At 38.0% G+C, this 20,567-nt stretch overlaps 1 protein-coding gene across 33 annotated transcripts in view; it reads right to left on the bottom strand.

Moving 5' to 3' along the window:
- MAGI1 (membrane associated guanylate kinase, WW and PDZ domain containing 1) overlaps window positions 1-20,567 on the bottom strand; it is a 679,422-nt gene that overhangs the window by 107,069 nt on the left and 551,786 nt on the right. For 17 of the 33 annotated variants that reach the window (XM_063661858.1, XM_063661862.1, XM_063661866.1 and 14 more), the window contains 2 exons: window positions 17,666-17,872; window positions 9,309-9,510 (listed from right to left, as the gene is read on the bottom strand). In XM_063661858.1, the coding sequence (XP_063517928.1) occupies window positions 9,309-9,510; window positions 17,666-17,872 (409 nt within the window). Of the gene's footprint in view, window positions 1-9,308; window positions 9,514-17,665; window positions 17,873-20,567 lie in introns of all 33 variants that reach the window. The other 16 variants (XM_063661855.1, XM_054483404.2, XM_063661857.1 and 13 more) reach the window with 1 other exon arrangement.

Here is a 20,567-nt window from a genome sequence, read left to right as displayed (position 1 = left end):
CCACATTTTCTTTATCCAGTCTACCATTGACGGGCATTTGGGTTGGTTCCAAGTCTTTGCTACTGTGAATAGGGCTGCAATAAACATACTTGTGCATGTATCTTTATAGTAGAATGACTTATAATCCTTTGGGTATATACCCAGTAATGGGATTGCTGGGTCAAATGGTATTTCTAGTTGTATATCCTGGGGGAATTGCCACACTGTCTTCCACAATGGTTGAACTAATTTACACCCCCACCAACAGTGTAAAAGCATCTCTCCGGCATCTGTTGTTTGTTGACTTTTTATTTATTTATTTAATTTTTGAGATGGAGTCTTGCTCTGTTGCCCAAGCTGGTATGCAGTGACACGATCTCAGCTCACTGCAACCTCCACCTCCCAGGTTCAAGCAATTCTCCTGCCTCAGTCTCTTGAGTAGCTGGGACTATAGGCTCTTGCCAACACACCCAGCTAGTTTTTTGTATTTTTAGTAGAGATGGTGTTTCACCATGTTAGGCAGGATGGTCTCAATCTCCTGACCTCATGATCTGCCCATCTTGGCCTCCCAATGTTTCTTGACTTTTTTTTTTTTTTTTAAGACAGAGTCTCACTCTGTCGCCCAGGCTGGAGTGTAGTGGCAAGATCTCGGCTCTCTGCAAGCTCCGCCTCCCGGGTTCACGCCACGCTCCTGCCTCAGCCTCCCGAGTAGCTGGGACTACAGGCGCCCGCCACCATGCCCGGCTAATTTTCTGTATTTTTAGTAGAGATGGGGTTTCACCGTGTTAGCCAGGATGGTCTCGATCTCCTGACCTCATGATCCGCCCACCTCAGCCTCCCAAAGTGCTGGGAATACAGGTGTGAGCCACCGTGCCCAGCCTGTTTCTTGACTTTTTAATGATTGCCATTCTAACTGGCATGAGATGGTATCTCATTGTGGTTTTGTTTTGCATTTCTCTAATGACCAGTGATGATGAGCTTTTTTTCACACATTTGTTGGCCACATAAATGTCTTCTTTTGAAAAGTGTCTGTTCATATCCTTCGCCCACTTTTTGCTAGGGTTGTTTTTTTCTTGTAAATTTGTTTAAGTTCCTTGTAGATGCTGGATATTAGCCCTTTGAATGGATAGATTCCAAACATGTTCTCCCATTCTGTAGGTTGCCCATTCACTATGATGATAGTTTCTTTTGCTGTGCAGAAGCTCTTTAGCTTAATTAGATCCCATTTGTCAATTTTGGCTTTTGTTGCCATTGCTTTTGGTGTTTTAGTCATGAAGTCTTCATCCATGCCTATGTCCTGAAAGGTATTGCCTAGATTTTCTTCTAGGGTTTTTATGGTTTTAGGTCTTATGTTTAAGTCTTTAATCCATCTTGAATTAATTTTTGTCTAAGATGTAAGTAAGGGATCCAGTTTCAGTTTTCTGCATATGGCTAGCCAGTTTTTTCAACACCATTTATTAAATTGGGAATCCTTTCCCCATTGCTTGTTTTTGTCAGGTTTGTCAAAGGTCATATGGTTGTAGATGTGTGGTGTTATTTCTGAGGCCTCTGTTCTGTTCCATTGGACTATATATCTGTTTTGGTACCAGTACCATGCTGTTTTGGTTACTGTAGCCTTGTAGTATAGTTTAAAGTCAGATAGCATGATGCCTCCAGCTTTGTTCTTTTTGCCTAGGATTGTCTTGGCCACATGGGCTCTTTTTTCGGTTCTATATAAAATTTAAAGTAGTTTTTTCTAATTCTGTGAAGAAAGTCCATGGTAGCTTGATGGGGATAGCACTGAATCTATAAATTACTTTGGGTAGTATGGCCATTTTCACAATATTAATTCTTCCTATCCATGAGCATGGAATGTTTTTCCGTTTGTTTGTGTCCTCTCTTATCTCCTTGAGCAGTGGTTTGTAGTTCTCCTTGAAGAGGTCCTTCACATCCCTTGTAAATTGTATTCCTAGGTATTTTATTCTCTTTGTAGCAATTGTGAATGGGAGTTCACTCATGATTTGGCTCTCTGTTTGCCTACTATTGCTGTACAGGAATGCTTGTGATTTTTGCACATTGATTTTGTAGCCTGAGACTTTGCTGAAGTTGTTTACCAGCTTAAGGAGTTTTTAGGCTGAGACAATGGGGTTTTCTAAATATACAATCATGTCATCTGCAAACAGAGATAATTTGACTTCCTCTCTTCCTATCTGAATACCCTTTATTTCTTTCTCTTGCCTGACTGCCCTAGCCAGAACTTCCAGGTGGTGAGAGAGGGTATCCTTGTCTTGTGCCAGTTTCAAAGGGAATACTTCCAGCTTTTGCCCATTCAGGATGATATTGGCTGTGGGTTTGTCATAAATAGCTCTTATTATTTTGAGATATGTTCCATCAATACCTAGTTTATTGAGTGTTTTTACCATGAAAGGGTGTTGAATATTATTGAAGGCCTTTTCTGCAACTATTGAGATAATCATGTGGTTTTTGTCATTGGTTCTGTTTATGTGATGGATTATGTTTATTGATTTGCATATGTTGTACCAGCCTTGCATCCCAGGGATGAAGCTGACTTGATCGTGGTGGATAAGCTTTTCACTGTGCTGCTGGATTCGGTTTGCCAGTATTTTATTAAGGATTTTCACATCGATGTTCATCAGGGATATTGGCCTGAAATGTTTGTGTGTGTGTGTGTGTGTGTGTGTGTGTGTGTGTCTGCCAGGTTTTGGTATCAGGATGATGCTGGCCTCACAAAAAGAGTTAGGGCAGAGACCCTCTTTTTCTGTTGCTTGGAATAGTTTCAGAAAGAATGGTACCAGCTCCTCTGTGTAACTCTGGTAGTATTTGGCTGTGAATCCGTCTGGTTCTGGGCTTTTTTTGGTTGGTAGGTTATTAATTACTGCCTCAATTTCAGAACTTGTTATTGGTCTATTCAGGGATGCAACTTCTTCCTGGTTTAGTCTTGGGTGGGTGTATGTGTCCAGGAATTTATCCATTTCTTCTAGATTTTCTAGTTTATTTGCATAGAGGTATTTATACTATTCTCTGATGGTAGTTTGAATTTCTGCAGGATCAGTGGTGATATCCCCTTTTTCATTTTTTATTATGTTTATTTGATTCTTCTCTCTTTCAGGGATGCCCTGGCCAGACAGGAGGAATCTCCACCCCTTATTATCTTGAATGACTTTAGGGTCCATAATGACTCCTTATTTAATTCCTAATATTGACAATTTGGTCTTCTCTCATTTTTTCTTTGTCAATCTTATTAGAGGTTCTTCAAATTTTTTAATCCTTTTGAAGAATCAGCTATTTCTTTCATTGATTTTTATCTATTGTTTTTCAGCTCTTGACAATTTCTCCTCTTATCTTTATTATTTCCTCCCATCTTTTTGAGTTTAAGTTATTCTTCTCTTTCCAGGTTCTTGCAATGGGAGTTTAGACTGTTAATTTGAGACTTTTCCTCTTTCCTCATATATATGTTTAGTGCTATAAATTTACCTCTCATCACTGCCTTGGCTGTGTCCCACCTACTTTAATGCGCTGTATTTATATTTTCATTCAGTTCAATTTATTTGCTTATCTTTAATTTCCCTTGAGACTTCCTCTTTGACCCATAGATTATTTAAAAGTATGTTGTTTAGTTTGCTTCTAATTCATTGGAGATTTTCCTACTGTATCTGACATTAATATGTCAACTCTTGCTTCTTTTGATTAACATTTGCAAGATATATTTTTCTGTCCTTTACTTTCAACATACATATACTGTTACATTTGAAATAATGTGTCACAGATAGCACACAATTAGGTCATGCTTTTTAATTCACTTTGCCATTCCCCATCTTTAAATTGCTGTATTTAGTTCACTTTATTAAATGTAGTTATTGATATGTTAGGGCTTAAGTCTTCCATTTTGTTTGTAATTTTCTTTTTGTTCTGTTTTTCTTTCCTCTGTTTTATTTTTCTGGCCTTTCTGTGGGTTACATGAATATTTTAGAATTCCGTTTTTATACATCTACAGTTTTGTTGAGTATATCTCCTTTGTATAGCTTATAAGTGGCTGCTTTAGGTACTACATTACATATATATGCACATATTATATATATATTATTTATAAATATATTTTATATATCTTATAGTTTACTGGCATCATCATTTTACCACTTTGACTGAAGTAGATAAACCTTATCTCCATTGATATTCTTTTACCCTCCCTCACTTATAATAAATTATCTTAAATATTCTCTCTACACACATTTAGAAACATTAAACAGTATTATTGTTGCTTCAACACTCAAACCTAATTTGGAAAATTTAAAGAGATGCCAATTATATCTCAATAAAAATGGGAAAAAAGAAAACTCAAAAGGTGAAGAAAAGTATTTTATTTATCTATAGTTTTACTTTCTCCATTCTTCTCTTTTCCTCATTGTTTTTGTTTTTTTTTAGAATTTTAGTATTGTTTTAGAATTCTCTTTTTGTTTAGAGAACATCCTTTGGCCATTTATTGAGAGCAGGCCTGCTGGCAGCAAATTTTCTTAGTTTTCTTTCATCTAAGAGTATTTTCATTTTCCCTTGATTCCTAAAGATTATTTTCACAGGATGTAGAATTCTGGGTTAATTCTTCTTTTCTTTCAGCACTAGAAAAATGCTATGCCACTTCCTTTCGGCCTTTGTTGTTTCTGATGACAAATATGCTGTTATTTTACTTGTTTCACTAACATACATAGGGTGTCATTTCTCATTGCTTTCAATGTTTTTCTGGTTTTAGTTTTCAAAAATTTGACTATGAACGTGTCTTGCTGTAGTTTTCTTTAGGTTCAGCCAGCTTATTGAATCTGTAGGTTTATTTCTTTTGCCAAATTCAGAAAATTTTCAACCATTAGTTCTTCAAGTACTTTTCTTTTCAGTCCTACCCACTTTCTATTCCCCTGGGACTCCAATGAAATAAACGTTAGATCTTTTGTTATTGTTCCAAATGCCCCTGAAGCTCTGTTTGTTTGTTTTCTTCCCCCAGTTGATTTTCTCTCTATTGTTCTTATTGGGTAATTTCTATTTTCAGGTCCACTGATTCTCTCCTCTCCCTGCTCTCTTCTGCTGTTGAATCCATCTACTAAGCTTTTTGTTTCAGTTACTGTATTTTTCAGTTGAAATTTTTCTATTTTTTTTTAATCTTCTATGGCTTTGCTGAGACTTTCTATTTTTGGCTGAAACATTCTAATTTTCTATTTGGCTTAAGCATGGTATAACTGCTTGCTGAAGTAATTTTATGATGGCTGAGTTAAAATCTGTTAGGTAATTCTAACAGTGCTATTATCGTTGTGTTAGTATCTACTCATTGCCTTTTTTCACTCATTTTGATATCTTTCTGATTCTTAGGATAATAAGTGATTTTTTTTATTAACATGGATATTTTCGGTATTACATTATAGGGGTCTGGATCTTAAACCTTCTATTGGCTTTTCCTAATATGGCTGAAAAGAGGAAAGGGGGCTATCTGTTACTTTTAGGTGGGTCTCCATTTGGCTTTTGTTGACAACGGAGAGGGGAATGGGCTCCTTCTTACTGCTGCGTGGGGATGGTGGCTTGAGCTCCCTAGGCCTCTGTTGATACCAGCTAGGCTGGGAGGGTAGGACTATCTCACTATTGCTCCCAAGCTGGCCTCTCTGACTCCACAGGGAGAGGGTGGGCTCTTTACCACTGGATGGGGGTAAAAATCCTGATTCTCCTCTAAACCTCCTCTGACACCACACCAGTGGGGAGGAAGAGGGTGTTTCATTACTGCCAGGTGGGGTGGAAGTCCTCAGTTCCCTCAAGTGGTCTCCACTAAATCTATGTGGAAATAAGGGGAATTTCCTTACTGCCTGGATGCAAAGTGCCAGCTCTACATTTGGCCTTTTCTGACGCCACCCAGCAGGGAGGTTTCAGCTCCTAGTCACACAGCCTGTCAAGGATAGAAGTCTAAGCTTCTACCCTTGAGGCGTGGGACCACAGGTTTTTCTGTGCTGTTGCTGGAGTAGAATGGTTGTTGGATAAAAGTTTTCTGTCTTGTAGGATGCCCGTTTCCTGATCCTTTGGCTAGAGAGAGCAGGCTTTTATTAGGGCTTTATTTGCCTCTATCTGTTGGCATTTCTGGGTTGCTGGCTCTTTAGCTTTAAGTCTGGATAAATGAATTAAAACAGAAAGGAAACTCACCACCTAGTATTCCTTTGATCCCACACTCCCTAGCCAGTCTGTCTTATTTGCTCTTCTTTTCAAAGTCTTCTTATGTTTGTTTTCTATACAATGCCAAAGGTTTATAAACCCATGCTTGATTTTTTAATGTTCTTTTAAATTTCTACTATTTCTTCAATTTCCCAAAAACTATAAAACAAATGTGTATATATTTGCATGTGAGTGTACACACATGTACATGCATAAACAAGGTAGATCTGGTTCTAATGCGGTTTAATTTGCTATTCAATGAAAGATAACCTAAAAAGAAGTTTTTTGGAATGAAAAACACATGAAAACAAAGTAACAAGTGTATATAATTTAGGCTAAAATATAAATGATATATATCTAATCACTCAATATATATGAAACTTGATAGTTGCAGCCCAAATCCCATAATTATCATAAGCCACATTTTGTATAAGTTTTCTACTAAACCTTAAGTAAATGAAACATTGGATTCACATCAGCTAAAAGCTAAGTTATAAAAAATAGGCAAATCACTACATTCTCTTGTAAGCCAGCCATAGTTTAGGAGGCCAGCATCCTGCTAACCATCAAGATATCCAACTTTCCTTTTTCCAATATATCAAGTCAGTCTTGAACAAAATTACTGGTACCTTCTTTTCTAAGAATCTGAGTTTCACAGATTATTCCGTACCAGGAACACCTATTATCCTTCCCTTTTCTCAGCATAATTCTTCTTTACTAATGTGACATAATTTCAAAGGCAATTTATTGCAAAAGCTAAGTAAAAAATCCTGAGTTTATGGTTGGCATCTGTTTTTATAACAATGTTTAAACTCCTCAGAATAACCACAAATAATGATGATGAAAATGGTAACAATAACAAGAGTGATCACTAATTAGTACTAGCCCAAGAACTTCAGCTTCTCTATCTCCTCTAATTCTTACAACAGTCTGACAAGGTAGGTACAATTCATAATATTCAAGTCCTCCTTTTATATATATGTATAGAAAGCTGAGATGCAAGAGGTAAACTCAAGTTTCTAAGGTCAAATAACTTGTAAATGATGGAAACAACATGACCCTTTAGTTGAGCTCTTAACTAATACACTTCTTGACTCTCAAGAAAAGACTGCTTCTTTTACCCTTATCTTTAAAAAGCATTTGTCATTAACATGAAGACAGAAACATGGGTTGTCCCCTCCCTCTGGCTGGAAAATAGCACAGAAGCTCTAATTCACTTATCTCAGAAGTCTTCCTGGGTAGGTTCTCAAAGAGGGTATTCTTTTTTTTTTTTTTTTTTTTTGAGACAGAGTCTTGCTCTGTTACCCAAGCTGTGCAGTGGTGCGATCTCGGCTCACTGCAACCTCCACCTCCCAGGTTCAAGCGATTCTCTTGCCTCAGCCTCTCAAGTGGCTGGGACTATAGGCATGCACCACCATACCTGGCTAATTTTTGCATTTTTAAATAGAGATGGAGTTTCACCATGTTGGGCAGGCTGGTCTAGAATTCCTGACTTCAGGTGATCTGCCTGCCTTGGCCTCCCAAAATGCTGAGATTACAGGCGTGAGCCACTGCACCCGGCTGTCAAAGAGCGTGTTCTGAGATCCAAGCCTTTTCTCTAACTCTCATATGTTTAGAAAAATCATACTACCTAATTTTCATTGTTTTTTTCTAATTATAAAACATATGCTAAGTATGCCAGGCTTGGTGACTCACACCTGTAATCCCAGCGCTTTGGGAGGCTGAGGCGGAAGGATCACTTAAGCCTAGGAGATAGAGGCTGCAGTGAGCTATGATCATGCCACTGCACTCTAGCCCAGGCAATACAGTGAGGCCCCATCTCAGAAAGGGAAAAAATAAATAAATAAATAAATAAATAAATAAATAAATAAACTGTGTGTATACACACACACACAAAGTATAAAAAATTCACAACCAATATCAATGAAAAATATGGTTAGAAAGTAAGTTATTTACTTAACTCAAACCCAACTGTTAATAGATACTTCTAGAACTTTCTGTGTCTAGACCTTGATCTACATATTAACAGAAACAAATGTACACATAGAATAGACGTAGGATATGTGTATAACATATTAACAGAAACAAATGTACACATAGAATAGATGTAGGATGTGTGTGTATACATGTATATTTTGCAAAATTGAGATCCTTCTCATAGTTTTCTGCAATGTCTTCCCCTTTGTTATCGTTGACTTAACAGTAGATCAATTTCAATCTATACGAGTATAATAAATGAATCTGTGGTTTCATTTTTTAAAAAATTTAATCAGCCATTTTCTTTTTCTTTCTTAGTGGTACATTAAAACATGGTGAATCTCAATGATAGGATAATAAAGTCAAAATACTGCATTTAAAAACTGACTACTGTTGGTTAGGAAAACCACATTATCTTAGATTTTCCAGAATGGTTTCAAATGTAGGCATTTTTTTTCCTTTTCAGAAAAGCTAGCATTCACATTTTATAAATCTGAAAGACTTTCCTGTCTGTCTGCTCTCAAACCTAATTCATACACCTTGCACCATGTAATAATATTAACTTGCGCATTGCAGACCTAAACACAAAATGTAAAAAATGAAAATATTTATGACTCTGTGTTAGGCAAAGACTTCCTAGTTACTACAGCAAAAGCACAATTGACTAAAAAGAAAACTGATAAATCAGACTTTATCAAAATTAAGAATTTTTGCTATTTGAAAGACACAGTTGAGACAATGAACAGAAAAGCTGGACTTGGAGAAAATACATACAAATCACATATATGATAAAGGAATTGTATCTAGAATATATGAAGAAGTCTTAAAACAATAAGGACACTGCAGTTCAATTAAGAAAGAAAAGCAATATATTTACTACTTTTAATGGTTAAATATGCTCTTTAAATATTATGTCATAATTTCTATATACCATAATTTAGTTGTCTAAACCTTTAGGGAAATGATTAACCTAATGCTTCCTCAAACTGTTGAAAATCAATAAGTAGATAATAATTAATTACCTTTTTAAGCAAAACTTATTAAACCTTATTAAAAAATACCATCAGTGGGTGATCAATCCCTTAAACGTAATTTACGTTGGCAGCTGCTAGACAGAGGGAAGGAAGGGAAAAGAAAGAGAGAGAGATTTAGGTAGAAATAATGGTATACTTTACTCTATAAAATAGACTTCTCCATTCTCGGTATAGGCCATCTCCCAGTTTTCAGGTAGAGGACCTAAATTATCCTCTGCAGAAAGAGGTAGGTATTGAGGGAACTTCTGAGAAGGGTCCGTGATGGGAGCAGCAATGATGCTACTATTCACAGGTGGTAATGCTGTTTCTTGGAGAGTGTGCTCGTCTTGTTCACCAGAACCGGCTGCTTAATCATGTGAAGAGGTGAGAGAGAGAGAGAAAGAGAGAAAAAAAAAAAGAAGAAAAAAAAGGTATTCAGAGGTATTCAGCAATCATACCCCACACCCGGGAAGTATGCAACTATACACATCTATATTCTTAAACACTCTTATCCTTTCCTAATTCCTGGCCATTAACTATTACTTCTATTTTATTTAGATGTCTGTCCCTTAATTAGAAAGCATCGAAATGATCAATGAAATTTATTTTACTTAAAAAGAAGGGAAAGAAAATCCCAAGTAATGCGTTGCTCACAATCTTGGAAATGTCAAAGAAGAAACCAATTCATGACTCAAACTCTTAAACTAAGATAAGGCCATCAAAGCACAGATGGATCTGCACCCTTATTCCATAGGTATCATTTGATTTCATTATTCAGAAGATGTTTGGGCACAAAAAAGTATCCAGGGTGAAAACACAGACACAGTGGCATTATTACCCATTCTTGTATAAATGATTTTATAAGTTATTTTTATATTTGCATAAATATTTTTGGTAGACACTGGCAAAGATCAAAGAATGGTAAATTAAGCTGAAACGTATACAAAAGTTTAGAATATGAAGACAGCTATACCAGTGACTCAGATTGGAACCTCTTTTGAAAAAGTCATGTTCCTGTGAAAACCAAGACAGTTACCCCCAGAAAAGTACCATGTTGGTGGACTGATATGACTTGAGTCTTAAAAGAAGGCTCGAAATACTTGAGTCTCCTTGCCTTCTTATTAACTAGAAACATTAGAGGCGATGTCATCAAAATATCCTCAAATGGCATTGTTGACATTCTGGTTGAATTTTTATAGAGGCCGATGATATTAAATGTCAATCTCCATGGGGCTTTAAAACTGAATAATCAGGGTAAGTAGTGAATTTCTACCTCCCACAGTAATTCTGTAGACATTTTTGATTTAGCAAAAACAGACTGAACAATAATAAAAGGCTGTTTTCAAAGCTTTCTCTGATGAGAAGCTTCCAATGACACACATGAGAGTAAAGGTAATCTAAAAGCTGGATGGAGGACATGCCAAGCCTACTAAACCACCACCACCACCAAAAATGTACCACCCTAGAGGAGGCTGCCTGTAGGTATTCCCAGCCCTGCATCTATTTGCTCTTCTCCTGCTAGCACCAATCAGGTATTCTTGTGGTGCTCCCCTCCACTCCAGGTCCACATGGTCCAGGAGGGGACCTACTCCTGGCTCCACATCCTACTCCTTGCCAATCAGGAGTATTCTATCATTTTTGTCCTTGTTATTAGGTCAGGAATAGGTACATGATCTAAGGCAAACAAATTTGAATGTCAGGCATGGAAGATTTACTGGAACCATGAAGCCAGAGGTGGTCGCTTGACTGGAGCCTATTTGCTAATAGGTTCTCATGCTGCAGGTGTTGGCAGCCATCTTGACACAGCTTGACATGACCTGCAAGAGAATTAAGTCTACATAGAAAAAAGGAGAGGTGACAGATGAAGAAAGTCATCTAATATCCCTGACTGAGCCACTGATCTCTGATTTCGTACCTGAAATCAAGGATGCCCCTCGTTTTGTTTGCTTGAACCCCCAAATTCACTTTCCTGCTTAAACCAATTTGAGTTAGTTTTGCAACTTGCATCCAAGAGTGCAGATTAATAGACGAACTATAAGTAAGGGAACAGAAAGGAATTAGGCCAACATAGAAGAAAAATTTTGAAATTACTAATCAACAACAAAATAAATTCAAAACCTGGCAAGAATTAAAGGAGTCACCTTTAATTCTCTAGAAGCCAACAAATATTCATTTCTGGCATATCTTTGGAAGGTAGACTTTTCACACTTAAGTGCATAAAAGAATCACCTGGAGAGACTGTTAAAATGCATATTTCTGGCTCTGTCCTCCAGGAAACAGGTTTGGGGTAAGGTTCCGAAATGCACACTTTTAAAGTACCCAGGTGATGAATATTCAGGTGGTATAATAACTACATTTTAAAGACAAAGACACTAAGAGTTCTCCTATGAACTAAAAGAAAAAATGATGTAGAAAATCAATGGTTTAAAAAGTTCTAATTTCAGTTGGGAATTACTCTACCTGCTTCTTGGTTTAAACCTGCCATGTTCCAGAATCACCAGAACCTCCGGCTCCTAGGACAGGTGTTGCCCTGCCGCCAATGAGCAGAGAGTGGTGCAGTCTCTGGCTACATACTCCTCTGTGCACCAGTGCCAGGCCAGAGATGCAAATGAGATGTATAGAGAGTGGGTCTAGGCTGAAGGGAGCTGGGCACTCAGTGCCAGACAGTTTGTGCCCTGGAGGAGAGTGGACTTGGGGTTGCCAAACTTCTGATTTTTCAAGACAAGCTGGAAATTTGTATTTTTATGTAAAATCTCCCAAGTCTTCAATCTTAATTTCTTTAAAAAATAATGCAGTATGACACCAGTGAAAAATGAAAGGTCATGATTACAGGCACTGACCCTGGAGCCACACTATCCGAGTTTGAATCCTGGCTTTACCATTTACTGATGTGGGCAAAGTACTTAACCTTGTGTGCCTTCACTTGCTTATCTGGAAAATGGGGACAAAAACAATCTCTACCTCACGGGGTTGTGGGGAGGATTAAATGGATAAGACGCTCAGAATAGTGTCTAGCACATAGTGAGCCACAGTAGGTAGTTGCCGGCAGCAAAAGTACCTCTATCTTCATCAAAATTATGATTAATTTTGTCTTCAGGCCAGACCTGTCCCCCAGCCTGCAAATACATTACAAATAGGGAGAAAAAGGATAGGTTATAACATCAGACCACAGATCATAGTCTTGTCTGCTTCTAGCTGTGTGGCTTTGCCTTTCTGAGCACATATTTCTCGATCTGTAAAATGGGCATAATGTACATGGCATGAGAACAGAATTAACACATGCAAAGTGCCTGGCACCTGGGGCATGTTCAATGGGTGCTTGGGACTGAGACCTCTTATTGGAACTACAACTGTCCAAACTCAGTGACAGCCTTTTCACTTAGGAGGCAGCAAACTGTCAGGATGATAAGGAGGAAGAATAATGTTATTTAAAAATTTTAATTAACCTATTTTAATAGAAACTGGATATAACAGGAAAAGGGTAGTGCCAATGGGTAAGCCACTACATATGAAATGAGATGCACTCAATTTAACACTGAATGTCTACATGTTTACAAAAAAAAAAAAAAAAGTCCTGCCAATGTTCCTAGACAATGCATGAAGGGAATATTAGCTCTCTTGGAAAATCTCTCAGTAATTTTAATTTCCTGGAGGAAAAAAAAACCCTCCAGCAATGAGATCTTACTTTAAATTATCCAAGTATTTGTTTTTATTTTATATGCTTTCCATATCTTCTTCTCAGCTCAACAGAATCTGAATCTCATTTTCTGAAAGAAAATGGAAAGTCCAAAAATGAGCTGCTGGCACAGACACACGGCAGACTCAAGAATTCACAGCCTTAGTCATGGCTTTGACTCTGACACATGCTGAGATTTCAAAAAAATCTTTTGTTGGGCATGGTGACATGCGCCTGTAATCCTAGCTATTTAGGAGGCTGAGGAGGGAGGAGTGCTTGAGCCCAGGAGTTTGAGACCAGCCTAGGCAACATAGTGAGACCACATCTCTACAAAAAATTAAAAATTAGCTGGGTGTAGTGGCACGTGTCCATAGTCTCAGTTACTGGGGAGGCTGAGGTGAGAGAATCACTTTAACCTGGGAGGTTGAAGCTGCAGTGAGCTGTGACTGCGCCAGTGCACTCCAGCCTGGGTGACAGAACGAGACCCTGTCTCAAACAAACAAACAAACAAAACCTTTCATTTAATTTACCAAAGATTTAGGAGCACAGCCACCACTTTCTTACTAAAGGTTACCAGTGAATCCAAAGAGGACAGGTAGAATGGCATACTGGAACAAGATGGAATGGGGAGACAGGGAACCTGGTTTTCCCATTGTTCAGTGGTGTAACAGGTACACAGTCCTTCAGGGTTCTCATCTGCAAAACTGGGAAGGTAATATATGGATTGCTTCTCTCTCAAGATTTTCAGGAGGTTTATGGGATACATGTAAAATCGTTTGTAAAACATAAGTGAACACGAATGTCATTTTTATTCATAGTAAATCAGAAGCTTCCAAGCATTTATATACACACACACACACACACACACACACACACACACACACTCACTCTTGGGGACTTTTAAAGGTGACTTCAACAACATAAGCCAAGTCAAAGAAGATTTCTGAAGCTCATTTTAAATTATACATGCTTTTAGGTTTGTGTATCTCCCACTGTGTACAACCAATCATAATCTTTGAGGCTCCATAAAGCTGATGAACTTGATTTAAAACACAAATAGCATAGTAGGTGTGCACTCAAGCTGTGGAATCAGACTTTCCGGGTTGCAGTGGCAGCTTTGACCCTCCCTCACCGGTTTTGTGATACTGGACCAGGTGTTTGACCTCCCTGGTATATCCATAAAGAACTCAGCAAAGTACTTGCCATATAGTCCATACTTGAGAAATATTAGCTCTTATAAGAAATTATTATCTCTTAACATTCCAAAGCAATGCTTTATCACTGTCTACCAACAAAAAAGAAGTGTCAGCAACCTAATGTTTAAGAATATCAGGGATTATTGGAAGAAAAAAACCTAGAAACATGATTAAGTAATGTTTCGATGTCTCTCAGAGGTGTTCATGAATGAACCTGTTACTTTTTAGTTATGGTGATTTGTTATACATTTTCTTTCTTCTTTCTTTTTTTTTTGAGATGGAGTTTCACTCTGTCACCCAGGCTGGAGTGCAATGGCGCAATCTCGGCTCACTGCAACCTCTGCCTCCGGGGTTCAAGTGATTCTCCTGCCTTGGCCTCCTGGGTAGCTTGTATTACAGGCACCCGCCACCATACTCAGCTAATTTTTGTATTTTTAGTAGAGACGGAGTTTTACCATGTTGGCCAGGCTGGTCTTGAACTCCTGATCTCAGGTGATCCGCCCACCTCAGCCTCCCAAAGTGCTGGGATTACAGGCATAGGCCACCGCGCCGGCCCTTGTTACACACTTTCTAAGTTGTCTCTAATAAACACAATATTTTTGCAAAAGTCTTTGTCTGTGTATATAACTGTGCTTTGGCCAACAGTGTAACTCTACCTTCATTAAGCCCACATAGGAAGTGTTCTTTTTCAAGGGCTCTTTTCAGGTCCATAATTTGGGCAGAATTTGTAGAAGACTGTCCCATTGCTTTGTGTTCACAGTCAGTTCCATGGTGAGCATCTGGGATGACTGCTCACTGCTCAGCTTCTGCCTTAATCAATGACTGCAGAAAGGAGGGGTGGGCTGCCTTCCGTGGATGCTTCTGGCCAATAGGCTCCCTGATCTTTTGTCTGCAAACAGTCCCAACGTTACTCAGGTGTGTTATTGAGACATACCTTCTTCAAAACACTCAAGCAAAAGGCAGCTAAGATAGAAACAGCAGCAAGTTATTAAAAATATCCTGGTAAATATAATTTTTAATGGCTTCATAATATTTCTACATTTTGATATGCTGCTCATGCCTTTATCATAGCTGGCCCAAGCAGAAGCCAACACCTCATTATGCCACTGTCACTCTACGTGCAAACTGGCTGGTGGATTCCTATGTAATGTGGTTCAGAACACAAAATGCTTTGATACCACTAGTTTCACATACTTATGGACTGGGTAGTGTTAATTATTTGAAAGATTTAGCATGAGTTAGTGTATGACAGATTGTCAGCTGTCGCAGGTGTAGTGTTATAAGTGAGGGGACAGTCAACATGGTCCATACATTGTGAAGAGGTCCCATCACGTGCATATCTCAAGGCCACTTTTTCCTCAGTGCACCCTATTGGCCTTCTTGGTATCAGATAAGAACGTGAGGAACACAATCAGGTGTCATTTGGCTTTCTGTTTTGTGTGGAAACTAATCATCAGACTGATTTTGGCAATGATGATCTGGGCCCACAAGTTGTTCTAAGATGCCAGGATTTCAAGTGGCGATTTTATGGGGTCAGATTTTCTGAGGCATGGTTTCTAGAGAGAGAGATTGATAGTAGTTAGAAACAGGAAACTGCATCTAGACTTATAGTCAACTACCTCTACTTTGTTCCTTCTTTCTACCAAAAAATCTATTTAATAAATGGAGGACAAATACAGGCACACAAGCTTCTTGGGGACCACCCAATCTGCTTGGCAAAACTGTTTTGCTGCACACTACCTCCAAAGTCTTCTGTTTCTGTGACCACAACTATGGTTTAGGTTATACCATGATTTGCTATTCTTATTTATCAAATTATCATGGCATTAAAGTATGAGATTTTTTCAAAGAAATGTTAACATGTTTTCATGATCTGTTTTCATTTTGGTAAGGGCCACTATAAGCAGATGAAAGATTCCTAAATGAATGAAAACAGCTGATTTCAATTAAAACATAGGTACAAGGTGGCAAATTTCTTCTAGATATTACAACTATAGGGCAGGCACTGGTATAACCCATTCTAATTGAGAAAATAGAAATTTTCATGGAGTCAAATTCATACAGCTAAAAGGGGAAACTCAGAAATGATCCAATCCTAGCGAGTCATTTTACACATGGATGAGTTAGGCATAATGTTTCTAAAAAGACAACTACCAAGAGCCAAGCCAGGATAACAAACAAATCTCCTCTGTCTTTACCTAACACTTCTTGCACAAATGTTGGGCTATCCTACTGCTATGACAATAAACTCATCCAAAAAATTTTATTTCCATTTGATAAATTTTAGTCTTCTGAGCTTAGTTAATAAATTTTAAAAAACCCAAGTGAGGCCCATACAGGTTGCAAACAGCATTCATAAATATCAAACTTTTCCTAAATATTCTGTTAGAGTTGGTAGCACAGGGGAAAACAGTTCACTCATCTCCCCCTTCACTGGGGCTGATGCTAATCAAACAATGACCGAAGTATGGTAATGTGAGAAAAGGCCACTATGGGACAGGATAATCTCATATGTTGAAAATGGATAACTTATTCATAGCTATAACTCTAAATTATTAAAGACAATATTTAAGGATAGGAACAATAGAAGAAACAAGGTGTTCTTCTAATTCACAACACTATAGACTGAAGTTACTCCTATCTTACTCAGCTGTTACATTTGGAGTTACTATGTAAGGTCAGATCCTCATATAGTAAAAAATATTCTTGAGCTCTTCTGGGTCACTGCACTAACCCAAGGAACACACAACATTATTATTATTATTTATTATTTATTTTTTTATTTATATTTTTTGAGACAGAGTCTTGTTCTGTCACCCAGGCTAGAGCGCAGTGGTGCAATCTCGGCTCACTGCAATCTTTGCCCTTCAGGGAACACACATCATACCCTGTGAATGGTGCCCCCTGGAGTTGTGCAGTACTCAGTCTTATGGCCTTACCCAAAGGCCTTGTCCTTGAAAATCCCTTCATAAAATACAACATACCTAGGCTCGGAGGTAGACAGCCCTGAATATAGATAAAATATATATAATATAGTCAGTAATACATAGGCTATATAATATAGAATGCATATATAGGATATAATGTTAGAATTTTACTTTTCCATCTTTCTCCCTTTTAAGGCATATAGCAATTTTGCATAAGTTAACTGAACACATAATATCCTTCCATTATATCTCTGCTTTCAAAGATATAAGAGGATGCTGCTGGCCTTCCATACAGCATCAACTGACATTAAACTGATAAAACACATTCTCATATTTTGCTTCATAGCAATCAGCCATAATGATAGAGATGCTGCAAGTTACCCCCCCAAAAAATATCAATTAACAAAATACAGATATTTATATACATATATCATTTTGAAGAGAAAGAAACCATGCTGATTTCTCGTTTTCCTTCTTCATACACTCACCCCCAGCTCCTTTAAGGTATTCTGGTGAAGTTAAAATATTCCTGTAAAGGGGCATGAAAAGAAGACCAGGGAAAGGAACATCTCTTCTGCAAGCACTGTGTGGTCCAAGTTTGAATTTTGGCGACCCTACAAAATCCCTCTTGACAACAGCATCCTTTTCAAAACTCTAAGCAAAAGCCTCCTCGTCATCCCTTCCCCAGGTCCATTGAGGGCAACATGGTCTGACCTTTACCTGTAAAGCTGCTGTTCATTTCAGGAACGTCATCCTCCTCCTCGTTCTCCGCATGGACTATGCCAGCATTTTGCATATCATTGTAGGACTTGGTTCGCTTCGGGGTCGACTGCTTAGAGCCAGACTGAAGGCTGTGCAAGGCATCCGTCGTGATCACTTTCCCACTGACTGGCTGGCTAGGAGGCTTGGGTGTCCCATAATAGTTTCCTAGGTGATAGAGAGACACATTTGCATCTTTCAAAAGGAATACTTTTTTTTTTTTTTTTAAGACTTCACATCCAAATCTCTAGGCACATTAAAAAAAATTAAACTAGAAAACCAGAACAAACTGTATTTTATTTCTGGAGTGGGTTAGAAAAGATGTCTTTCCTATCCAGCTAGACACAGTGATTTCAGATGGGAAGAGGAAAGCTGTATTGTTTTAGTGCAAAGAACCTACTAGGGCTAAAAACAAAGGAGGCTATGCTGAATAGTAAACCTTCCTCCTCATTACATTTGAATATCAATTGGTCATCTTTTTACATATATGCACCAGCATAATGCTGAATCCAATTCAGAGCAAGCCTCACAGAAGATAAAAAATTCATTACTGCCGGCATCCTTACAGGCCTAAAAAGTTGAGGTCACCTTCCCTTAATAAGGGGACTCGTCAAGAGGGAACCAGGGAAATATTTAAAAAGGACAGTAAACCCCATGTGGCGCCTCTTTAGCTGAATGGCAAGCTTGACTCTCTTGAGTTGTGCGGGGTAGGAACAAACCCTTGCTAAGCTTTAACAGAAAACCCTGTGTCAATGGTAGCACCCAGTATGGGTCACTCTTCCAGTAGTGGCCCATCTTCACTTTCAGCCACTCTTTCCCAGTTTGATTTAGGTCCCACTATAGTGTGCTATGTGACTCTCACTTGTACATAAATAGATTTTTACGTTTTAATTTTTTTAATAGATACATATATTTTTAATTTGCCATAGAGAAATCTCACTGGTAAGTTATGATAGCAATATAAAGTTTGCCTTTAGAATTTAAGAAAAAGAGCAATACTTTAAAAAATTGACTTATTTTTCACTTGAAGTTTAAAAAGACAGTTTTATATAATAGGAAATTAATCAGCTGAATACATAATAGGGATGGTAGTAACAAGAGTTTCCTTTTGAAAAGTTAAAAAGTAAGCTATTTTTTAAAAGTTATTTTAAAGATAACATTAAATAAATAATACGTGTTCTCATATGAACAAAATCATAAAGGGTGGTTCATCAAGATCAAAGTTTGAAAAACACAGTTGATATCAATAATACTCAGTGGCTACATGATAAAAGACATCAACCTTAGAATGTCATCGATCCATTCATCACTTCACATCTTTTAGAGTAAGGCCAGGAAGACAGGAAATGATTTTGAGATGCTGAATCAATCCTAACTACTGTTTGTAATTCTATGCTTAGTAAAGCAGAATTTGTAAATAATAATAAATCCTGTACACAATGTTTCTTCCCAAGGATCCAACCCCATTGTCTAACCTCAGTACATAGTTACATAACAAACACATTTTATTACACAAGCACCAAAAAAAAAAAAAAAAAACCCAAAAGGAGACAGTAATAGCCTGGTCTCCGTGAGACATAAAGATAATAAAGAATTTGCTTCTCAGCAGGGTACAGTGGATCATGCCTCTAATCTCAGCACATTGGGAGGCTGAGGCGGGCTAACCACCTGAGCTCAGGAGTTCAAGACCAGCCTGGGCAACATGGTAAAATCCTGTCTCTTAAAAAATATACAAAAATTAGCCAGGCTTGGTGGTACTCTCCTGTAGTCCCAGCTACTTGGGGGTGCTGAAAAGGGAAGGATTTCTTGAGCCTGGGAAGTCAAGGATGCAGTGAGCAGAGATAGTGCCACCACACTCCAGCCTGGGATACAGAACTAGATCCTGTCTCAAAAAAAAAAAAAAAAAAAAAATTGCTTCTATCAGGCTTTATTCTTATAAATAAGGTTTCTTTCTTTCTTTCTTTTTTTTTTTTTTTGAGATGGAGTCTCGCTGCATCACCCAGGCTGGAGTGCAATGGCACGATCTCGGCTCACTGCAACCTCCACCTCCCAGGTTCAAGTGATTTTCCAGTCTCAGCCTCCCAAGTAGCTGGAACTATAGGCATGCACCACCACACCTGGCTAACTTTTTTGTATTTTTAGTAGAGATGGGATTTCACCATGTTGGCCAGGTTGGTCTGGAACTCCTGACCTAAGGTGATCTACCTGCCTCAGCCTCCCAAAATGCTGGGATTACAGGCGTGAGCCACCATGCCTGGCCAATAAGGTTTCTTTTTTAAGAGAAAAAGTTTTAATATTTTTTAAAATGTTTTTTGAATCATCAAAATTTATAGAGATACACACCCACTTTCTTTGAGAGGAGTGTAATAGTCTGTATCAGCAGGAAAACTCACCATACACATTTTTTTAAATGCAGTACATGAAAGAGCACCACGTTCACATTTGAAGGGTGCCAGGTAGAAACCTGCTACGCACATTCTGGTGGCTTATACTCAACTCAATCATTCAAGTGTTTTCATAGGAAGTAATCTATCCTTATCTTCAAAAATCTTCTTTCAGGTTTCCAACTTAAAGGCGCTAGAATTGAGCCGAATCAGCTTGAAGAAAGGCACCTCACATGTGTCTTTAGGGGCTAACATTTGAGCAAAGAAGAAATTAGCACGTGTCAAACAAGAAATGCACTTAATCTTGCATTTCTACAGAGGTTGTATCAAAGGATGTCTCATGCCTTCATTGAAGGTGTAAGTAACTAGGCCAAACTGTTAACTTTCTCATTAACTGAAGATTCTTTAGTGAAGTTTAGGAAAGTACAATGGTTAACTATTTTAAAAATAATCTGCACAGTGAGAAAAAAAGGAGAGAG

This window comes from Pongo pygmaeus, chromosome 2 (assembly GCF_028885625.2).
Source record: "Pongo pygmaeus isolate AG05252 chromosome 2, NHGRI_mPonPyg2-v2.0_pri, whole genome shotgun sequence".
Classification (NCBI taxonomy): Eukaryota; Metazoa; Chordata; class Mammalia; order Primates; family Hominidae; genus Pongo; species Pongo pygmaeus.
This window is presented reverse-complemented; position numbering and strand designations above follow the sequence as displayed.